The sequence below is a fragment of the Pongo pygmaeus genome, chromosome 7, assembly GCF_028885625.2.
Source record: "Pongo pygmaeus isolate AG05252 chromosome 7, NHGRI_mPonPyg2-v2.0_pri, whole genome shotgun sequence".
NCBI lineage: Eukaryota > Metazoa > Chordata > Mammalia > Primates > Hominidae > Pongo > Pongo pygmaeus.
In genome coordinates, this window is record NC_072380.2 from 30,962,764 (window position 1) to 30,984,664 (window position 21,901).

Below are 21,901 nucleotides of genomic sequence, written 5' to 3' on the forward strand. Positions count from 1 at the left end.
CTTTCTCTTGCTCTTATACCAGGAGGAACTCATCTCTGCACACTTTAAAATTTCATACCTTTGGATCAGTCCCTTTTTTCTACCCCATACTTTCTATCTCATGTTAGTTATTTGCATGCATTTCTCCTCTTTCCTATTAGACTATAAATCTCTTGACCACAAGATCCATATGTATATTAGATTTGTAATATCAAAACATCTATAGAGAGTAAGTGCTCAGTAAATATTTAAGTAAATTTGAGCAAAGTAGCAGGGGCCATAAGAATAAATGGTAACTAGCCAGGCGCAGTGGCTCACGCCTATAATCCCAGCACTTTGGGAGGCCGAGGCGGGTGGATCACCTGAAGTCAGGAGTTTGAGACCAGCCTGGCCAACATTGTGAAATCCCATCTCTACTAAACATACAAAAAATTAGCTGGGCATAGTGGCAGGCACCAGTAATCCCAGCTACTTGGGAGGCTGAGGCAGGAGAATCTCTTGAACCCGGCAGGTGGAGGTTGCGGTGAGCCAAGATCACGCCATTGCACTCCAGCCTGGGCAACAAGAGCGAAACTCTGTCTCAAGAAAAAAAAGTTTAGACATTCAGGTGAGTGTGTTATTGAGGCTTTCTCTTTGGATTCACTGAGCTTCTTGGAACTGTGGGTTTATAGTTTTGATTGTTTGGAAACTTTCATCTATTATTTCTTCAAAACCTTTTTTTCTGTTCCTGCCTCACTCCCCTGTTGACCTTAAACTGGTTCGTATTGTTTCACAGGGCACTGATTCTCTAGTGTTTTGTTTTTCTTTCCCCATTCTTTTTTGTCTCTGTGCTTCATTTTGAATAGTTTCTATGGTTATGTTCTTGAGTTTACTGATTTGTCTTCCTCATTGTCTAATCTTCTCTTTATCCCATACAGTGTATTTTTCATTTCAGATAAGAGTTCCATTTGTGTACTTTTTATATCTTCTATTTGTCTCCCATTTTATTTGCCTCTATATTCTTTTTTTTTTTTTTATTGAGACGGAGTTTCGCTCTTGTTGCCCAGGCTGGAGTGCAGTGGTGTGATCTCGGCTCACTGCAATTTCCACCTCCTAGGTTCAAGCCATTCTCCTGCCTCAGCCTCCCGAGTAGCTGGGATTACAGGTGCCCGCCCCCACTCCCGGCTGATTTTTGTAGTTTTAGTAGAGATGGAGTTTTGTCATGTTGCTCAGATTGGTCTCGAACTCCTGACCTCAGGTGATCCGCCTGCTTCAGCCTCCCAAAGTGCTGGGATTACAGGTGTGAGCCACCACGCCTGGCCCATATTTATGCTTATTATTTAAGAAACACAAAAGAAAAAAACCCTGAAATTAGAAGGAATCCAGTTTATCCAAATAATTCTTCTTTAACAACATTTACAAACAGGTTTTTTTTTTTGCTTATAAAATTTGCTCAATTTTAATTTGTTCTAATATTTAGAATCAAAACACACATTTGAAGGAAAAATATTCCATCTTTTAATATTCTGTCAAGTACAGATTTTTAAAAAATGTAACTGAATATTTAGGTAAGTCTTTAAGAGAAATTAAAACCCATGAAATAAAAATATCACAAAGACAATGTCAACAGAATCTGAAAGTTGCTTAAAGAGTCCTTAACCAGAATATTTAACTTTTGGTTTACATATTAGTAGTAGTATTAACAACAAATGCTGTAACATCTTGGCATAACCAAACATAAACCAAATGACTGAGGGAAACATAAATCAAATGGCTGTTACTCATTTTTGGCTGTTATTCAGTTTTGAATACCAGTTAATATTACTGCTTTCAAAGTTGTTTAGGAGTTCTGATTTTGACAGACTATTTTCAAATAAAACTGCATGGACGAAATATAAATGTTTTTTAAATATTGTTTTAACTCTATCATCTTTTCAAATCTCGTATTTCTTTCGGTTACAGTTCTTTGCTTGACCTTCCCTTTTTAAAGATCTGTATGTTAAAGAAGCAGCTTAGGTATTCTGAATTCCATCCCAGTTGGTTTAAGTGAGTATAAAGAGGCTTATCCTGGGGATTCTCACTGTCTTTCTAAATTGAAAAATTAGTTACTCTACATTAAACAACGTAGAATTATAGTCTTTTCAAAGGCCTGTGCCAGATAATACAAAAAGTTTGCTTACATAAAAAGTTTGCAAAAACACTGAAGCTTTGCTAGTTATTTGTTGCGATTCAGCCAAACCAATTCTCTTGTCACATTTTAGGGCTAACCCTTGAGAAAGGTCTATCCAGTTGTGAGGGCTTTGTCTGACTAGGATCTTACACAAAACGGGAATAGCTGTTGAGCAAGAAAGGTAATACATGAAAAGAGACCGCTCAAGACTGCAGTTACATACTATATCCTGTTGCCCTACGATGATTATTACTAAGAGAGTTTTTACTTTTGCAGAAGGTTAAAAAGAAAAGTCAATGACAAGAGCATGAAAAACTATATTTGTGCTACATTGTTTAAATTACTGTAATAAAGACTAACTGCATAAGCATAAACATTATTCTCTATTATTTGTTAGAAAATCATTAAAATAACTATTCAAATTGTGAAATCCAAAAACAAAATAACCTTCTGGAAATGGCTCTTGTAGAAAAAGGCATTGAAAGTGCTTCATTGCCAATATAATCAACTACAATTGCTTCCAACATAAAAATTTTAAAAATCTCTACTCAAGGAAACACTGAGAGTATGCAAACCAATTTTTCTTTTTAAAAATATTTTACAAGTAGAAACTATAAAATATTGAAATTGAAGAAATTTGCCATATCTGGCATAGAATTGTAAATTATATAATAAAGTGTCAAGAATTATAAAATTCTTGGTTTGATGACTAATGAAAAAAAATCCTGCTTTCAGCTCAAATGGCACAATGCCATCAACAATGTATTGAAACATATCAGAAGCAAGAATCTAGTTTTAAAGATTTTACCACTATTGCTTAACCTTGATCATATTACCCTCCCCTTATAATTGCATGGAAATAATTCTGGTATATCAGATGTTAGAAATTGATGTCCTATGTGATATGTGTTAGATTATTTGTATATTTTACAAAGGACCATATGATTTATATTTCCTACCACATTTACACACATTAAAAATCACTAAATGTTAAAAAATATATAAGTAAAAAATATTTGCAAAAACTTGTTATGTCTTATTTCAATAGACAGAAGACTATTTTCGGTGTCCTGGATGAAAGGATTCTTGGTGCCATGGAGCTGGAAGGAAAAACACCACAAAGATTTAAATAAACAATTTAGACTAACGGTATATGATACTATAGTGGAAAGAACCTGAGTTTAAATTACAGCTAAAGAGACCAAAGTGCTTATTTGCCCTTAAGTAGCCATAGGGTCATCGGATCCTATGAAAGTTAATTTAAGGCTCTCTGAGGAGTGGTTTCCTCATCTGTAAAAGAACAGCACCTCTGCATCTCTCTAAGGTATCCTGTGAAATTAAATGTAGTAAAGGACATAATGTGACTGGGACACAGGGCTCACTCAAGCACTGTCTTTTAGTTCCATTTTCTGGTGTTGAATACAAGCACCACAAACAATATAGTGACAAATGGGTCCAAGAGATTTTCACATTTTTAAGAATGCAGTTCCTGTAAGTGTGAGAGGTGATTTCTGTGGATTATTTACACTCGTGATAACTCAAAGACGTGCTTATAACATTGCAATTGCCTCCTTACTTTTTTTTAGAGTGACTTTTAGATATAAGTAAATGATTATTTCTTTTTCTTTTATTTTAATTGGACTAATATAACCAAGGAGGTAACAATACAGATTATTTGAGAGTCATAGCTGGACTTGATTCCAGAGCTATCTTTTTTAATATCACAAATAGCTTAACTATTAAGAACAAAAGAAAGCCCAAACTATGAGAACCCTTCTGAAACAATCAAGATTTCCTATCTAAGAAATTAAAGTGTCCACTTTAATTCATAGGTTTGTCCCATCTACTATGCTTGGTGTTTATCATTATAGCATCAGCAATGATATCAAATTAATAAAAAAGGAAAAAGCAGAGTCATAGACTTTGTTCCTGCTTTCTTTTTCCCCTCTTTTATTTTTTTTTTTGAGATGGAGTTTCACCCTGTCGCCCAGTATGGAGTGCAGTGGTGTGATCTCGGCTCACTGCAACCTCCGCCTCCCAGATACAAGCCATTCTGCTGCCTCGGCCTCCCACGTAGCTGGGATTAAAGGCATGTGCCACCACACCTGGCTAATTTTGTATTTTTAGTAGAGACAGGGTTGCGCCATGTTGTCCAGGCTGGTCTCAAACTCCTGACCTCAAGTGATCTGCCTGCCTTGGCCTCCCAGAGTGCTGGGATTACAGGCATGAGCTACTGTGTCCAGCCTTTTTTCCCCTCTTTTATCGTTTTCCTTATGTTCTGTCTTAGGTGAAAAATTTCTAGCCCTGTGTAAAGTCATTTACTGAGGCAGAGAAGAAAGGGAAAGATACAGAGATTATTACAATACCACCTAATACTCACATATCTTATGTAAGAAAAGCACACAAAAAGTACTACAGAAGTACGACAGAGATTGTTCTATGGTCCTATGGGAGAACATTAAGTTGTTCAACGTGGCTTGAATGCAGAGGTGGAAGTGGTGGCAGATGATGTTGGACATAGAGGACTGTGAAGGGCTCTGCATTCCAGGCTAAAGTATTTGAATTTTATCCGGTAGGTTATAGTGAATCAGTGATATAACTCCAATGCAGAGGTGCTGATGTGATCAGATTTCTCAGTTAGAAATGGAACTATGTCAACAGGCTGCTTCTTGCCCAATTCAGACCTATGGCCTATGGCCTCTCAATTTTTTCTAAATATCAATTTGTAAGAATATCCAGGGCTTAGAAACTTTTTAAAAGAAATTCTCTGGGCCTGATGCCTCACACCTGTAATCCCACACTTTGGAAGGCAGGGGCAGGAGGATCACTTGAGGCCAGGAGTCCGAGACCACCCTAGGCAACACAGTAAGACCTCATCTCTACTAATATATATATATTTTTTGAGACTGGGTCTTCCTGTCACACAGGCTGGAATGGAGTGCAGTGGCGCGATCTCGGCTCACTGCAACCTCTGCCTCCCGGGTTCAAGTGATTCTCATGCCTCAGCTTCCTGAGTAGCTGGGATTACAGGTGTGTGCTACCACTCCCAGCTAATTTTTGTATTTTCAGTAGATACCAGGGTTTCGCCATGTTTCGCCTCAAGTGAGCTGCCCACCTCCACCTCCCAAAGTGCTGGGATTACAGGTGCTCAGCCTCTACTAAAAATTAAAAATTAAAAATAATTAGCTGGACATGGTGATGCATGCCTGTAGTTCCAGCTACTTGGGATGCTGAAATGGGAGGACAGCTTGAGCCCAGGAGTTTGAGGTTTCAATAAGCTATGAACGTGCCACTGGACTCCAGTCTAGGTGACAGAATGAGACCCTGCCTTAAAAAAGAATTATCTTGCATTTCTCTGTGTAAGATATTAAAAGATGGTTATTTTTATTTAAAGTACATTTTATCTCCAATGGTAGAATATTTGGTTGTTAGGGTAACTTTTTCTGCAGGATAATTGTTTTTATATTTTGCTTTAACTCTGATAAATGCACATTTCAATTTCATTAAAACACCTATATTCTAATCATACTATTTTACAAGTAGAATTAAGCATTTTAGAAAGAAAAAATTTCATGTTACAGAGCAAACTATCAAGTTCTTCTACCAATACATTTTAATTAACTCTATTCACTTACACCAAGATACCATATTAGATAACTGAGAGAAAGAGAAGGGTTGTTTTATCTAATTGAAATTTATTTTCCCACTTTAGTTTACTCTGTTTTTCCTCTAATTATCAAAATAATGTATGTTTCACAGTAGATAATCTAGAAAATGCAAGAAAAAATTCTCTACACACCCCAAAGTTTTTACCTGAAGATAGACAAATTAAAATGTTGGTATATTTTATTTCAGTATTTCTATTTCCATATTTATGTAGGTAAGTTTACATGATATAGTTTAAAAAAAAGTCAGGTCATTAAAAACCCTTTAATGGTTGCATCACATTTCACTGTATCGATTTTTTTTTTTTTTTTTTTTTTTTTTGAGGTCAAGTCTCGTTCTATCACCCAGGCTGGAGCACAGTGGCGGATCTCCGCTCACCACAACCTGCGCCATCTGGGTTCAAGCGATTCTCTTTCCTCAGCCTCCCGGGTAGCTGGGACTACAGGCATGTGTCACCATGCCCGGCTAATTTTTGTATTTTTAGTAGAGACAGGGTTTCACTATGTTGGCCAGGGTGGTCTCGAACTCCTGACCTCGTGATCCGCCCCGCCTCGGCCTCCCAAAGTGCTGGGATTACAGGCGTGAGCCACCGCGCCCGGCCCCACTGTATCAATTAACTATAAGTTACTTAACCATTCCCTGCTGTTGGGTTTTATTGAAGAACACATCAAGGACATATTAGTGATAGTGACAGTTTTTTTTCTTGAATTTTTGACAACTAGATTTCCATCCTCTCTGCCCAATCCATGGGCAATTCCTCTCCTTCTAACTCATCACTTACTGTGAATTCCACTTACATAAATGGACACAGTTAAAAGTAACAACTCAATAAAGCAGGCATTAAAATGTGAAACTCACCATAAACCCAAGGAACTTCTGGAGGCACATCTCGATTAGGAAGGTAAGGGTATGTAGCTTGTGGTAATGGCTGATGAGAAGCATACTGTGAAAAAATTGGCTGCTGAAAATTAGAAGCAGGTATTTGAGATTGAAAATACCCATTCACTGGCACAAAGCCATTTGCTTGTGGCTCCCCAGCAAAGTAAGTAAAATATTGAGAGTACAGAAGATTGGAATGTGTGCCCTGGGCAGTACTTGCAACTGTAGTCAACAGCCCAGAAGGAGATGGCTGTACTTCATATGATGTTATCCCTTGGTATGTCTGGGTAATGGCATTGCCATTGCTGCTGCTGTAATGATAAACACACCAAGCAGAGTATGGATATGAAGTTCCAAATAAATGCTCAGAAGAATTATACATTGGGGTACATGCAGACTGTGGAAGTTCATTCCCATATGTGGCAGCATTCTGCGTTAGGACTTTTGATTTTTCGTCATTCTGTTGTTCAGAAAGAGAGTACTCTGCTCCTTGATTCACATTAAGGGTTATATGCCCAGATGCTCCAAAAGTATGCACAGTATTGGGATTCAATGTATCCTTCATGTATTTGTCCTCTGACTCAGTTTCTGCAGGCTGTAGTTTGTTTATCTGCAGAGTAGGAATTTTTTTCTGGATACAGATGGGTTCTGGAGAAGTCACGCATGAGGAATTTTTAATAGATGAATTTAGTATATCATTATCTTGAAGTTCAAAGACTGTGTCATTCATTTCTAGATCAGTATGGACATCTTTCACAAAACAGAAAATTGGCTTTGAGAGCACCGACGCGTCAGGCACAAGAGAAACATCAGTTTCTGGATTTATATCAGAAAGGCAGGATTTTTGGGTGGGATCTGGGGAATTTTTAAGAAATTTCTGCAAAAGTGTCTCATGGTCTGGTGAAAATGTGCCATGTACACTTTTTTGGTCACAAATTGCAAAAGCAGCACAATCTTTCTTATCACTTTTTGTTTCAGCAGCACTAAAGTTCACATTGCTTTTCTTCATGCTATTTAAATTTTCCTGTTGTTCAGTGAAGTGGTCTGGCACATCAGGTGAAACAGTTAAGTCTATTTTGCTTTCCGACTTTGACGTGCAAGTGTCTTTTGGGTTCTCTAAGGGTAAAAGTGAGCCAGGTAGTGATCTTTGCATTTCAACCTTTTCTGGCGTTAAATGATTTCTTTTCAGATTGTCAGATGAACTTGGTACTATTTTGTTTTCGCTTTGGGGATGAGATCCTGTAGTCCTATTAGGTGCAATACATACATAAAAATGACTTTAAATATATAGGGTCATAAAATTTTAATGGAAATATATATTTGAAATTTTTATCCAGGAGAGGAGTTCTTAAGCTTTACATTTTCCCATTCTATTGGCACTATACAAGTAACATTTTCCTAGTTTGACTGCCGTGGTTTGGATTTAGATACTTTTCCTACTGAAGATGATATGCTCTACATTTTAAATATATTTCCAATATTGTAATAAACTATTTTGTGCATTAGACATTTTCTAATGGAGGCTTTTAAAAGTAGAAAACTATCACTAGTCAATTGTTCAGTAGAGTTTTTTAATTCATATGCCTCCTGCCTGCTGATGATCTTCATTACTTGTAAATAGCTATAAATAACTGGTAAACTACCAGCTGTAACTCCTGCCTTCCCACCAAAGATTTCTTCCCTCTCTGTTATAACAGACGAATACGTTTTTGTCTGTTCATCTTTGAGAAGAGGAAAAGCAGATCTCCAAAATTTCTTGCCCAATTTAATAGCCTCGAAATTATTAGATAAATTCAGACAGTCTCAAGCAGCTGAGAGAAGCATCCAAATGGGAATTGTCTAGAGCCAGACAGTTAATATAGGTCCCTGAGGTAATTATATATATATATACACACACATACACACATATGTATGTGTAAGTGTGTATATATAAAAACATATATATATATATAATTTTTTTTTGGATACAGAGTCTCACTCTGTTGCTCAGGCTGGAGTGCAGCGGCACCATCTCGGCTCACTGCAACCTCCGCCTCCCAAGTTCAAGTGATTTTCCTGCTTCAGCCTCCCAAGTAGCTGGGATTACAGGCGCCTGCCACTATGCCCGGCTAGTTTCTATATTTTTAGTAGAGATAAGGTTTCACCACGTCGGTCAGGCTGGTCTCAATCTCCTGACCTCAGGTGATCCGCCCGCCTTGGCCTCCCAAAGTGTAGGGATTACAGGCATGAGCCACCACACCCAGCCCGTAATTATATTTTTTGGTGCTTTATGAAATTCTTAAATTGTATGAGGAAATATTATGTTGAGAAGGGAAAAGTAGTACTATTTCTCTGTAGTCAAGAGAAATTCATCTTTGGCCTGGAATTCACATATCCCACTCAACAAACTAAAAGCCAAATATTTCACTGAATTCAGCCCCACTGAAACATCACCAGAAATGCGATAAAATCAAAATTATACTTTCTGAGAACTCAAAGTATCATATGGGAATTGATGACTATGTAGGTTCTCATTAAAATGCCAGTTTTGAAATTTGCTGTTCTTCAAAATGCACAAGTTAAAAAAAAGTAATCTTACCACTTGTCCTATTTTTAAAAGTCCCTTTTTGATTTTAAAAGTCTTTTTTTGGTAAACCACTTACTAAGCCCCATCAATTCTTTATGCATTGTATCGTATCTTGTAAAGATATAAATTTTTCTTTCTTATTCTGTGAAACAATCACCCTTTTCTAAGCCTTGGCTGACTTACTTCTAACTATACTCAGAATATTCTTAACCTTTAAATCACTGAAAAAGCACATTTCACATGACTTTAGCCTTTAATACTTACAGAATGAAGTTCAAACTCCTTAGGCTGAATTTAAGAAACTGTATAATTTCAAACAAATTTATTTTTCCTTAGCTTAGTCTCATCCCCTAAGTTGCATGTATGATCCAATGACATTATATAAATAATTGTGTTATTCTAGTTGTTTAGTATCTGCCCAATTTTGTTCAATTTTTTTTCCACATAGGGCTGATGGGAACTCCTACCTTGGATGCTTGAATGCTGCCTTTTCTCTGTTGATTTCTGTGACATCTTTCATGTCTACCTGTGTTTAAAAGATACAAAGAAACTCTTCATTAGTGATAACAAACTATAATAAAAATAATTATTATTTCAATATTAGATATTTGTAATTGCTTGTTCTGCCATCATCTAAAGTTAAACTCATTAATTATCACCTCCCTGCAGAAAGCAGTGACTCTCCTAGACTTCCCACATTTCATATATGTTTGGAGTAACTTTAAAAAAAATAAATTTGCAACATTCTTCTTATCCTCACATCTTTTTTTTTTTGAGATGGAGTCTCATTCTGTCACCCAGGCTGAAGTGCAGTGATGCGATATTGGCTCACTGCAACCTCCGCCTACCAGGTGCAAGCGATTCTCCTGCCTCAGCCTCCAGAGTAGCTGGGACTAAAGGTGCCCACCACCACACCCAGCTGATATTTGTATTTTTAGTAGAGATGGGGATTCACTATGTTGGTCAGGCTGGTCTCGAACTCCTGACCTCAGGTGATCCACCTGCCTCAGCCTCCCAAAGTGCTGGGATTACAGGCATGAGCCACCGCACCTGGCCCTTAAAACTAATCTTGAAGTCCATTTATGACTGTTCCCTCCCTCTTTTATGTTCTTTCTTGTAAACCAGTTGCTAAGCCCCATCGATTCTTTAAGTCATGTCTGTCAATATGAATTTTCCTTTCTAACACCTTTTTCTAAGCCATGGCTGACTTATTACTGTAAGTAGTATTATATACAGTACAACTTACTACTATATATACTTCTATAGAAGACATATATGACTTATATACTCAGAATCTATCCGTTAAATCATTGGAAAAATGAATGTCATATGACAGTACACTTCAATGTGTACAGAATGAAGGTCAAACTCCTTAGGTCTAATTTAAGATATTCCATAATCTGAAATAACCTTCTCCATCCATAGATTATTCTTACCCACTAAGTTAAATTGTTCCAGACTTAATTTAAAAATTATATATATATAAATTTTTTTTGAAACAGAGTCTTACTCTGTCCTCCCAGCTGGGAGTACAGTGGCGTAATCCTGGCTCACTGCAACCTCTGCCCCTGTGCTCAGGCAATCCTCTTACTTCAACCTCCAAGTAGTTGGGACTACAAGTGTATGCCACCATGTCTGGCTAATTTTTTGTTATTTTTAGTAGAGATGAGGTCTCACCATGTTGCCCAGGCTGGTCTTGAACTCCTGGACTCAAGGAGTCCACCCACCTTGGCCTCCCAAAGTGCTGGGAATACAGGCATGAGCTATCGCACCCAGCTGCAAATAGGTTTCTTTTCTAAACTTCTGAACTAAGAAGTCTTGAACAGCTGTTAAGAGAAACCTCTTAGAGCAAGCAGAGCTGAGACAACTGTCAAAAGGGCTCTGGAGGCCAGACTGCCTGGTTTAGATCTGGGTGCTCCCATTTACTAAACTCTGTGACCCCGGGATAGTCATTTCCTCTGTGTCCCAGTTTCCTTATCTTTAAGTAAGATAATAGGAAATACATCATAAGGGGTTGTGTATAAAATAAATCAGTGCCAAGTACATATTAAATGTTTTAGACAATTTGTTAAAATGTATTTAATATAGGACTTTTAACTCCTTGATAATTATCTCTTGAAAAATATCTGTCCTATTTCTCCATTCGGATGATAATGGTCAAGAAGACAGGCTTCGTTAGCCACTTTTTAATATTCACTACACTGGGCATAGGCTTGTTATACAGAAAAGCTACTCAATAAATATTGGTCACTCACTCAGTGTTCATAATATTGAACTCTTTCTTAAGAAGCTTTTAAAATTCACGTCCTTCCAAAAAATGTTTTCTAAGTTAAAACATTTAATTTTATGTTTAAAAAGTAGACATTTGCAAGGTATCACCTATACATATAATTTACGTATCATTTTATAGACGATATGAATTGTTTAAATCAATATTATAGTAAATTCATTTTGCCAATTTACCATTCTTAACTTTTAGAATTCTGCAAACTACTTGTTTGCTTATGAGTAGACTTGTTTTCAAAAAGAATACTTACAAAAGTTTTGTTTTAAAACATTCATACCTTTAGCTTTTTACAACTGGAAATAGGAGTATCTTTCTGTTGTTCCTGAGAGTCTTCACATTTGTCTACAGTGCTCGGTCGTTTTTTAGAGGAATTTGAAATGTTTTTGTTTATGCACTCTGATATTGGGGGCAACATCACAGAAATACTAAATTTATTGTTATTTTCCCCAGGTTTTACAACATGAATATTCATTTTTTCTTTTCTCTTCAGCTGTAAAATCTTCCTTCCGTTATACAGCATTTGGCATAGGAAAAAGGAAATGGTTAGTTCAGCATTTTTAGCACATATAATCTTCATATGTTCAATTGTTTTCATGACTTTCCTAATATGGGCCATTTTTCCTAAATCTTTCCTAGGGGCAGACATTACATTCTTCAGCAGTGTAGAAAATTGATTGTAGTTGTATTCTAACTCCGTCACAGTGCTTCCATAATTTATGGATGCTATATATGGCACAAAGTCAATATATGTGGAAATAAAATACTTAGAGTTCTTCAGAAGCTTTTTTATTTCTGAAAGTTCTTGAAGTTCTCTTGAGAGCAAATGAATAGCATATGAGCAATTAACAGCTTCATTATATTTGCAGATAATATCCAGATCTTTCTTAAGTTCGGAAATAGCCGTCTCTATCACTTTCCAAAGGCAAACATCTGTTGAGTTATCTTTAAGAAATGAAAAAGAAGCCATTTTTTCTTGGCACTGAACCAGCTCAGGAAGAAGTGACAAATCAAACCAAAGCATACCTCGAAACCTCTGTTTGTCTAGTTTCTTTGCTATTGAGTTTTTAAGAAAGTGAATTGTTTCTGACACCATGACGATTTCAATGTACATTTCAGTAGCTTCAGGCTTTAAAATGATAGCCTCATGGCTGTGGTTTATCACCATGTCTAAAACATTTTCTTCTGTGATAAAAATATTATCCATGCTATTATCTTGTAGCATCTGAAAGTATTTTTTTAAAATTTCTAAGTGATCTGTACATCTCAAGGTGAGATCCTGTAATTGTTTAAGGTCTGCAAATTCAGCTTGATCCAATATCTCACTAATACAACAAATATCTGGGTGTGCAAGCAAATTACTGTTAAACTTAGAATTTTCTATGCTAATTGTTGCTTTGTTTATTGGATGATCTGACTTTCTGGAAGCAATTACAGTATCCTCCTCAAGCCCAATAGGGGAAATTGGTTCATTGTTTAAATCTTTAGACAAAGTATCATATATCTTCTGCAACTTAGAAAAAGCACATTTATTCACTCTGAGTAGCCTTTCTTCGTCCTTCTTTTGTGAGTATTTTTTGCTGAAGGATTGTGTTCTCTCTTTCCAAACAAGATTTTTTGCAGCATCAAAAAAGATATGTTCCAGACCATAAAGAGATATTTTAACACGTACTGCCTCGTTTTTCTTAATAAAATTAACCTTTGAGGAGATCATTTCTATGATAATCCACAGATGGTCCTGTTTTCCTGGATATGAATGAACTTTAGGAGAGTCCCCACATACATTGATCAACTTTAAAGTACTTTTTCTTAAGATTTCCAGGTCTTCTAAACTATCTCCAAAGTTAACTCCACAAGTAAACGGAACAGAAAGAGAAAAGTCAAAGCAATCGGAACAATGCTCCATTATGGCTTCACATTCATTAACCTGTCGTTTGTATTTTAAGAATACATAGTATGAATTCTTTTCCCTTTTTGTTTCTTCAAGCAATTCAACTAATTGATCATGGTAAGTCTGTAACTCACAGAATGCATTATATTTTAATCTTCCTTGGAAACCAGGATAGAAATTAGACTGCTGTTGAAATCCACGTGGTTTTCCAAGAAGCTCAGCATACAGTGTTTCATCATACCAAAGCAAGCTTCGGAATGTTGGTTCACCTTCTAAGTGCCTTTTTTTGTTTTCAATGAATTGAATTGTTTCCATCATCATTTGAAGTTCTACCAAAGTGTCAACAGCACATGGTTTTAATGTGTGTTTGCAATTATTCCACAGGTTTTGGTCTACCAGCAGTTCTCTTGAAATCAGGATTTGTTTAACTGAACATTCTTGCTTTCTTTCAAAAGCTTCCACAAATAAAGGGAGAATATTTAGACAAAACTTAGTTTCTTCCTGTAGAATCTGCAAAGATGATGCTTCATCTGCCCTCTGCAAAATTTGAGATAGATTAGCTATAAGGGCCATATGATTAGCTGGGCAATGTTTTTCTTTAAATTCACTCACGTATGATGCAGGTTTCTTCAGAAGAGTAGTGACTTTACAGGTTTCAGAGTGGGCAGGTAAAACAGGCGTATGATTAATTCCTAGAATTCCTGGTTTGGAAATACAGGCTATTTCTGAATGTAATGTCAAGTCAGACTGCGAGTCATTACTAACTTTAATTTCCCCCTTCTTCTCTCTTTTGTTAAGCGGATGATTAGAAACTGTGTTCTTCAAAGGGACTGACTCAGTGGTAGTATTTTTAGTGCTTAGATGGGAATCAATCAGTTTAGTTTTAATAATTTTCTCATTTAAGCAGGATTCTTCTGAGATCTGATTCTTTTGATTTTTGTACTCAGTATTAACAGTTGATCCTTCAGTCATGCTTCTTTTGTAAACAGAATCTTTTGCTTTTTCCGCTTGTTTAACTTTCCACGTTATTCTGTCCTCAGTGTCTTTCTTCACAATACATGTTTCTGAAGAGAAGCCTTTTACATCATCTTTTAAAAGCAGAGAAGTATCACTGGAAGATAATTCCACTATATTTTCTCCATAACTTTTATTTTCTTCAGTTACTGATGCTACATCCAACGCATAACTCTCAGTGATATTTGTTTCATTCCCATCTGTACAGAGGCAATTACCTGAAGAGCACTGTTCTGTCTTTAGAAGCTCTTTTCCTCTACAGCTCAGCTCACAGTGTGGTACAGTAGTGGATGCTGCAAAAGAATCTACAGTAAGAATTCGCTGCTTATCCAAGTAAGATTTTGAAGATTCTCCCTCACTATCTGTCACTGCAGCGGCCGATAACTGAGGAATACGGTACTTTTTACTTGCTATCAAAGTTAGGTTTAATGGGCCCATAAGGAAGTTACCTGTAATAATGCTTTGTTTGGGTCTCTCAATAGGATCTGTCCACTTTACTTCCAGGTTTCTTTTACAATCAGATAAAATAAGGTTACCTTGTTGGTAGAGATCATTTAAAAAGTGCTTCACATTTGAATCTAAGACTGAAATAAGCACGTCAGTTTTCGCCTTTGTGTGACCCATGCAAGTTGCATCATAATCGTTGCCTGTACTATAATTTATGTTGTTTTCTTTTATGCAACTTAAAGATACAGAATTACTTTCATTTATTACTTCATTAGCCTCACAACTGTTTTCTTTAGTTGCATCTTTAACATTATGATTTGCTGAATGTTTTTGAAGCTTTTCATATTTACTAGTGCTAGATAAAAACTTTGTATCAATTTGATTTTCTTTTTCTATTAGTTTCTCATCTGAGTGGTCTGGGGAAAACAGACATCCAGTTTTTCCAGAAAAGGGCTGATGTTCTTCTGATATACTTGGATTGCTTACACTGCTACTATAATAAACTGACTGACTTGTACTTTGGGATGTGGAGGATACAGGCAACTGTGATTCAGGATGTTCTTGATTATGAAATTCTCCCATGTGACTAGTGGGGTGACTTTTTGAGACACTGCTAGCCATACTTTTCCTAGAAAGGCATTTTTTCTCTCCACTTGTTTTATAAGACTTGTACTTTGACACATGGGTTAATGATTTAGAAATATCAGCTTTTGGAGCTCTTTTCTTTCTCTGTTTGTCGTATTTTCTTTTTGACAAAAAATGCTTAGTAGAATAATATTTTCTTTGAGACACAGAACTATGATCTTGAAGGTCACAACTTTCCCAGAAATTATTGCATATTATTGCATATGATTTTGGTAATGGGCCCTTTCTTTTTTCTCCTACTTTAGTTATAAGCTGCAAAGATGTGTGAACTCTTCTATGAGCTTTTTTTAAGTGAACAACTGCTTTGTCTAGTTTTCTGGAAAGACATTTGCTTTTACATAAAGATGCTTCATCACTTAGGATATTTAGGACACTCTTAATGTGCTTTTCTGACTGTGAAAATGTTTTAATTCGTCCTTGGGATAATGAAGAAAAACACTCAGATGAATCTTGACTGGTTAGCCTACTCTTTCTCCCATAAATTTTATGTCGTCTTAAATCTTTATGTGATATGTTCTGATCCCTGGAAGATGTATGTAGCTTCCTTTTGCTAATTCTTGATTCTATCTCCTTTTTATTTTTGCTATCATTATAGTCAGTTTTTGATTTTGTAAAGAAACATCTGCTTCTATCATCTATTGTTGTGACATTAGAAGGTTCAGTAAACAAAGATTCACTGTTCTGATTTTCAGATGTATGATTCACATCTGTATTATGACTCAAGTCAAAAGAAAGGGAGATTTCAGAGTTACTCACTGGTCTTGATTCTTGCCTTATATTATCAACTTTATCTTCACATGGATAATCTGCATTTTCACCAAAAGGCTGGGAATAAATGTCAAATCCTAGAATTTCTCCATCTTCCTCATTTATTTCCGGTTTTGTGGCTTCAGTTACATGTGTGCAAAAATTATCTTTCAATGCAAGGGAGTCAGCTGTCGGGCTGAATCCTGGCCTAAATATATTAGTAATTCTAATTTGTAGATCTGGAAGTAAAATTGGGCTGGTAAGCTCTGTTTCATTGTTTTGTGTAGAGGAATAAAAATAGTTACTTTCCTTAGAATAATGCTGATCACTATTCTCCTTTCCTGTGGTGCTTTCCAAAACTTCCATCTCCCCGTTACCAAGTGCTAACAGACCTTCCCAACTGATACGAGACTTCAGAGCCTTATATGAGGTCACATATTCTTCACAAAGCATGTTTTCATGGCTATGTGTATCTTGTTGAAATATAAAAGCATCATCACAATCTTCTAATTCTATTTCAATTTCACTTTCCAATTCAATGCTTTGAAGAACTAAGTTCTCATTTATTGATTGATGAAATGATTCTTGTGATTTATTTTTATCCGTATCAATTTCACAATCAGAAACCCTATGTTTTACTAACAAACCAAAATCTGGACTTTCAGAAGAACTAGTTTCTTTAAACTGGTATATCTGGTGATCGTCATTATTTAGGCTTAATGCAGGCATAGTAGCACTAGCTATCTGTATTGCAGCATTTGAGGCTACACACACTGAAGAACCTGCAGTTTTGGGAAATGTGGAAGCCAAATGCTCTACACTTCTTCCACTATTTTCAGTATCTTTTTGTTTCACGGCACTAATGGTATCTTCTTCACTCTCTAATAATGCAGTTGTTGCTGACACATATTTTTCTCTGCAAATCAAGTTAAACGTAGTAGAAAATTCTTCAGAACTCAAAATTTCTATATTGTTGTAATTTTTGTCCTCCTTTTCATCTATATTGCTGAAATTTTCGTTTGTATGAGAATCCTGCTTTTCGTCTCCATGTATGTTCTCTATGTTGTTTTCTACACATGAAGCACTATTCTCTTTAGCCTCATTTTGGTTTTCTTTATCTCTTTGTTCTTTGAAATTAACATTCAGGCATATATCATTGTTTAACTGTGAGTTACACAACAGACTGTGACCCTGAACCCTATCTTCAACATAAGCAGTTTCTTCATAGTCTCTCTGAATGTTCTGTAATGACACTGGTTCATCTTCATTTTTCCTATGGACACATATATGTTCTCTAGTTATGCTGCAATTTGAACTGTCATGAGCTGTTTCTATGTTATAAGATGAAGTAACTGTATCAATGAACATTTCTTTGGCCTGGGGTATGTCTTTTGGTTTCGGGAAAGCTTCAGTTATAATGCTAGCATAATTTTGATTTATTTTCCCCAGTTTCAGTTCCATTAGCTTTTGAGCAATGGCTAAACTTGTATGAATGTTATCCTCATACTCCACAGAGTGCTGAGGATGCTTTTGTGACAGGCTCTCTAAACTTGGAGTAATTTGCCATTCCAATGCTAGATGATCTAGTTCATCCTTATCCTTTATGGTAGATTTAGAAGATTTTGTTATTTCTAACTCTTGAGTAATTAATATTTTATCACAGCTTTTCCCAAAAGAATTATGACTCTCACTCTCTTTGCATTCTTGGTGCAAAACAATGTAATTATCTATTGGACTGATTTTTGTTTCATTAGTGAAATCATTATCAATTTCTTTCCATGAAGTTTGCTTTTCTTCATGTTTGGAACTGTCTTCCAGGTCAGCGAAGTTTTTCATCTTTCCAATATTTTGAAGGTATTCATCAATGCTTACTTTCTTTTTGAGTGGAAAAATTGTAGACGTTTGGCAACCAGTCTGATAAATGGTTTTTAAATCAGAAGACTGTGATTCCTGAAAAATGTGACTACTGTACTCTTTTGTATAAGCATTACCGGACTCCTGTTGGGCTCTCTGAGCCTTCTCCTCACTGTGGTTTTGGTTCTCAACCTCTGACACTACATTTGACACAGAAATTGGGAAGGAAAAATTGCCTTGGTCCTTACATTGCCCTGCCATGGTAACTTTATTGGGAGGTATACAGTCATAGTCCTCAGAGCCCATGTTGTGAGCCCAAGATTGTGAATCATTAACAGAAGTTTTAAAGCAAGGGGTATCCAAACCATTAGTAAGAACAGTATGATCACCAGGGACAACTTCTGAGGAGGAGGCAGAATTAGATGGTGTCGATTTTATTTCTGAATTAACATTATCTAAACTCTTCTCAAATTGCAAAATCTCAGTTAAGCCTGCAGTATTACTCTGTTCTTCCATACTTTCTTCTCTCCTCATCAGTCTTGGGTCTTTGATGAATTTTGAAGTAGTAACTGTGCTTGAGCCAGTATTGTTGTGAAGAGGAAAAGAAGCATTAAGACCACTTAAAATATTTTTAAGACTTGTCCAATTTAACAAAAGGTCACCATTAACACTTTCTTTGGCATCACTGGGCATAAGTGAAATGTCTGAATCATGTGCAAGTACTTGAGAAGTGTCTCTAATTTCTGCTAAATTGTGCTCTGTCTGTCCACTGTACGTTTCAGGTATAGAAATGTTTCCATTTTGTACATTTCCATAGGAGTTAGAAATATTTGAGATGGAAGGATTTATCTCTGAATTTAGTGCATTGCATAAACAGTTTTCTTGAACAAATGGAGCTACAGGTTTCTTGAAATGTACAAAGATGACAGTAGCATCTTTTCCTTTTCCAATTCTTTTGGCCACTGTACAGTTACTCAGAGAGCATGTCCTTTCTGTGGAAATAATAAGGAAGACAAATTTGAAAAAAAGTGTTTCTATAGACAACTATTAATACAGGTACATTGTGTCCAGTAATTTTAATTGAAAGTTCAGCTAATAACCTAATGATGATTAAAATGTGTTTTCAACAGAAAAAGCAAAGAGAGAAGGGGATGATTAACAAATAAATAAAATATAAATGATGTAGCATGAAATTCTCCTAGTCTAGAAACCTTTAAAAAGAGTATTTGCCATGAAAGTTTAGTTCTGACAAATAATAGAAAAAAATGACAAATAATAGAAAAAAACTAAATAGGGGCTGGGCACAGTGGCTCACGCTTATAATTCCATTACTTTGAGAGGCCAAGGTGGACAGATCATGAGGTCAGGAGTTCGAGACCAGCCTGGCCAACAGGGTGAAACCCTGCTAAAATACAAAAAAAAAAAAAAAAAAAAAAAATTAGCCAGGTGTGGTGGTGGGCACCTGTAATTCCAGCTACTCAGGAGGCTGAGGCAGGAGAATTGCTTGAACCTGGGAGGCGGAGGTTGCAGTGAGCTGAGATTGCGCCACTGCACTCCAGCCTGGGCAACAGAGCAAGACTCCATCTCGGGGGCCGGGGGCAGAGGTGGGGAAGAATAAAACTAAATAGGAATAAAAACATTTTCCCAATAGATAACAGCTCTCTTGTATTAATTTTCTATATTCAGATGTTTAATAATAGCATCTACATATAAGAAGGCAAAATAATCTCCCTCTATCTACCATTACCTTGCTTCTCCCTCTACCATGGGAGGAAAAAAAGGAAAGGAAAGGGGTGTGTGAGGTGGAAAAACAGGGAAAGGAAAACCCAAAAAGTTCCATAAAATCTTTCCCAGGAGCCAAAGCAAGCTACTATTCCTCTTTTGCAGTGAAATGAATGTTCCTGCAAATAATATATGCAAATAAAAACCTGGAAAATAAAAGCAAACTTTTAAAATAATTTATACAAATTATTTCTAAAATTTCCTAAGAAACCTCATGTAATAATGAATTTACAAAATGCTTATTTAACAAGTAAATAATAATTTCTCATAAATGTTCACCAAACATTCATAGCTAAGTAACACCCTAAAAATACCTTTACTAAGACAGGAATTAATGATGAGAAATTGCTTGTGACATCTATAAAACATATGAAGTTATCATGTCACTGACGAGTACCATAAGGTTCTTTTTCACAGTAAGAGAGCTATGTTGAAGATTTCTAAATTCTACTACCATTTGTGATCTTATTACTTACAGTAAGCTATCATGGAAATATGACCACATATGAAGAGATGTAGTTCTTTAGAGTGGGGAGTATAATGGAGAAGAAAATGGAAATGTAGATTCCTACACCTATACCAAAATAAAATTTGCTATTTAAAAAACTCTATAAAAGTACTAGAAAAAAATATGAATGGATGTTTTTATAATCTTGGCATAGTAAAGTACTTTTAAAGCACGACTGAAAATCGGAAAACATAAAAGTAAAACATGATGTCAATTACATATAAATTATTTTAATAGGTCAAAATGCATGATAACAATACTCAAAGGAAAAAATAGGTAAAATTGTCAACAAACACAAAAAGATGCCCCAACTCCACTAAATAAACAATAAGATCCATTAAAAAAAACTTCTTAAACTGGCAAAAATTTGAAAGAATGATTAATACTATACAAATGTAAGCACTTTTTAATATGGTTCATGGAAGTATAAATTGGTACAAATTTCCTGGAAAACAAGCTGACAGTATTCATCGATATGTTATATGTAATCATTCAAAGCAAACCCATTCTTACTCATTTACTACTCTGATAAACTTGTATAAATACCCAAAATTCTATGGACAAGGATTTTCAGTAAAATAACCCAAGAGAGTTAAAAGCTAGAAACCTAACTATACATCAATATGAGACTGGCTAAATGAATGACATATCAAAAATGATAAAATTACTATGAGCATACGTTATAACAAATGTCCTAGAAGACAGAATGTTATGCAGCTATTACAAAGATTAAGATAGATTAATATGGCCGGGCAAGGTGGCTCACGCCTGTAATCCCAGCACTTTGGGAGGCAGAGGCAGGCAGATCACTTGAGGTCAGGAGTTTGAGACCAGCCTGGCCAACATGGTGAAACACTGTCTCTACTAAAAATACAAAAAACTAGCCGGACGTGGTGGTGTGTGCCTGCAGTCCCAGGTACTCAGGAGGCTGAGGCAGGAGAATCGCTTGAACCCGTGAGGCGGAGGTTGCAGTGAGCTGAGATCACGCCACTACACTCCAGCCTGGGCAACAGAGCAAGACTCTGTCTCAAGGAAAAAGAAAAAAAAAAAAAAGAAGATGGATTAGTATATACCAATGTGGGAAAAGAAACCTAATTACTTAAGTTTAGATCAGGTGAATCTCCTGAGGTCAGGAGTTCGAGACCAGCCTGGCCAACATGGTGAAACCCTGTCTCTACTAAAAATACAAAAATTAGGCATGGTGGCACGTTGCCTGTAGTCCCAGTTACTTGGGAGACGGGAGGATTGCTTAAACCCAGGAGGCGGAAGTTGCAGTGGGCCGAGATGGCACCACCACACTCCAGCCTGGGTGACAGAGCAAGACCCCATCTCAAAACAAACAAACAAAAAAACCCTAACTGCTTAAGTTTAATAATTTCACTTTTACAAATGTGTGACAAATGCATTTTAACATACACATAATGTTAACAAAAACTTATAAAATACTTAACATGGATGCCAGGTCCTGTTTTAAGTGCCTGACGTACATT

At 36.2% G+C, this 21,901-nt stretch overlaps 1 protein-coding gene across 3 annotated transcripts in view; it reads right to left on the reverse strand.

Annotated features, from left to right (window-relative positions):
* Positions 1 to 1,331: 1,331 nt before the first annotated feature.
* Positions 1,332 to 21,901, reverse strand: part of TEX15 (testis expressed 15, meiosis and synapsis associated) — an 84,537-nt gene continuing 63,967 nt past the window's right edge. For 2 of the 3 annotated variants that reach the window (XM_063668603.1, XM_054497927.2), the window contains 4 exons: positions 11,804 to 19,113; positions 9,707 to 9,765; positions 6,653 to 7,920; positions 1,338 to 3,228 (listed from right to left, as the gene is read on the reverse strand). In XM_063668603.1, the coding sequence (XP_063524673.1) occupies positions 3,185 to 3,228; positions 6,653 to 7,920; positions 9,707 to 9,765; positions 11,804 to 19,113 (8,681 nt within the window). In that variant the 3' untranslated portion in view covers positions 1,338 to 3,184. Of the gene's footprint in view, positions 3,229 to 6,652; positions 7,921 to 9,706; positions 9,766 to 11,803; positions 19,114 to 21,901 lie in introns of all 3 variants that reach the window. The other variant, XM_054497926.2, reaches the window with a different exon arrangement.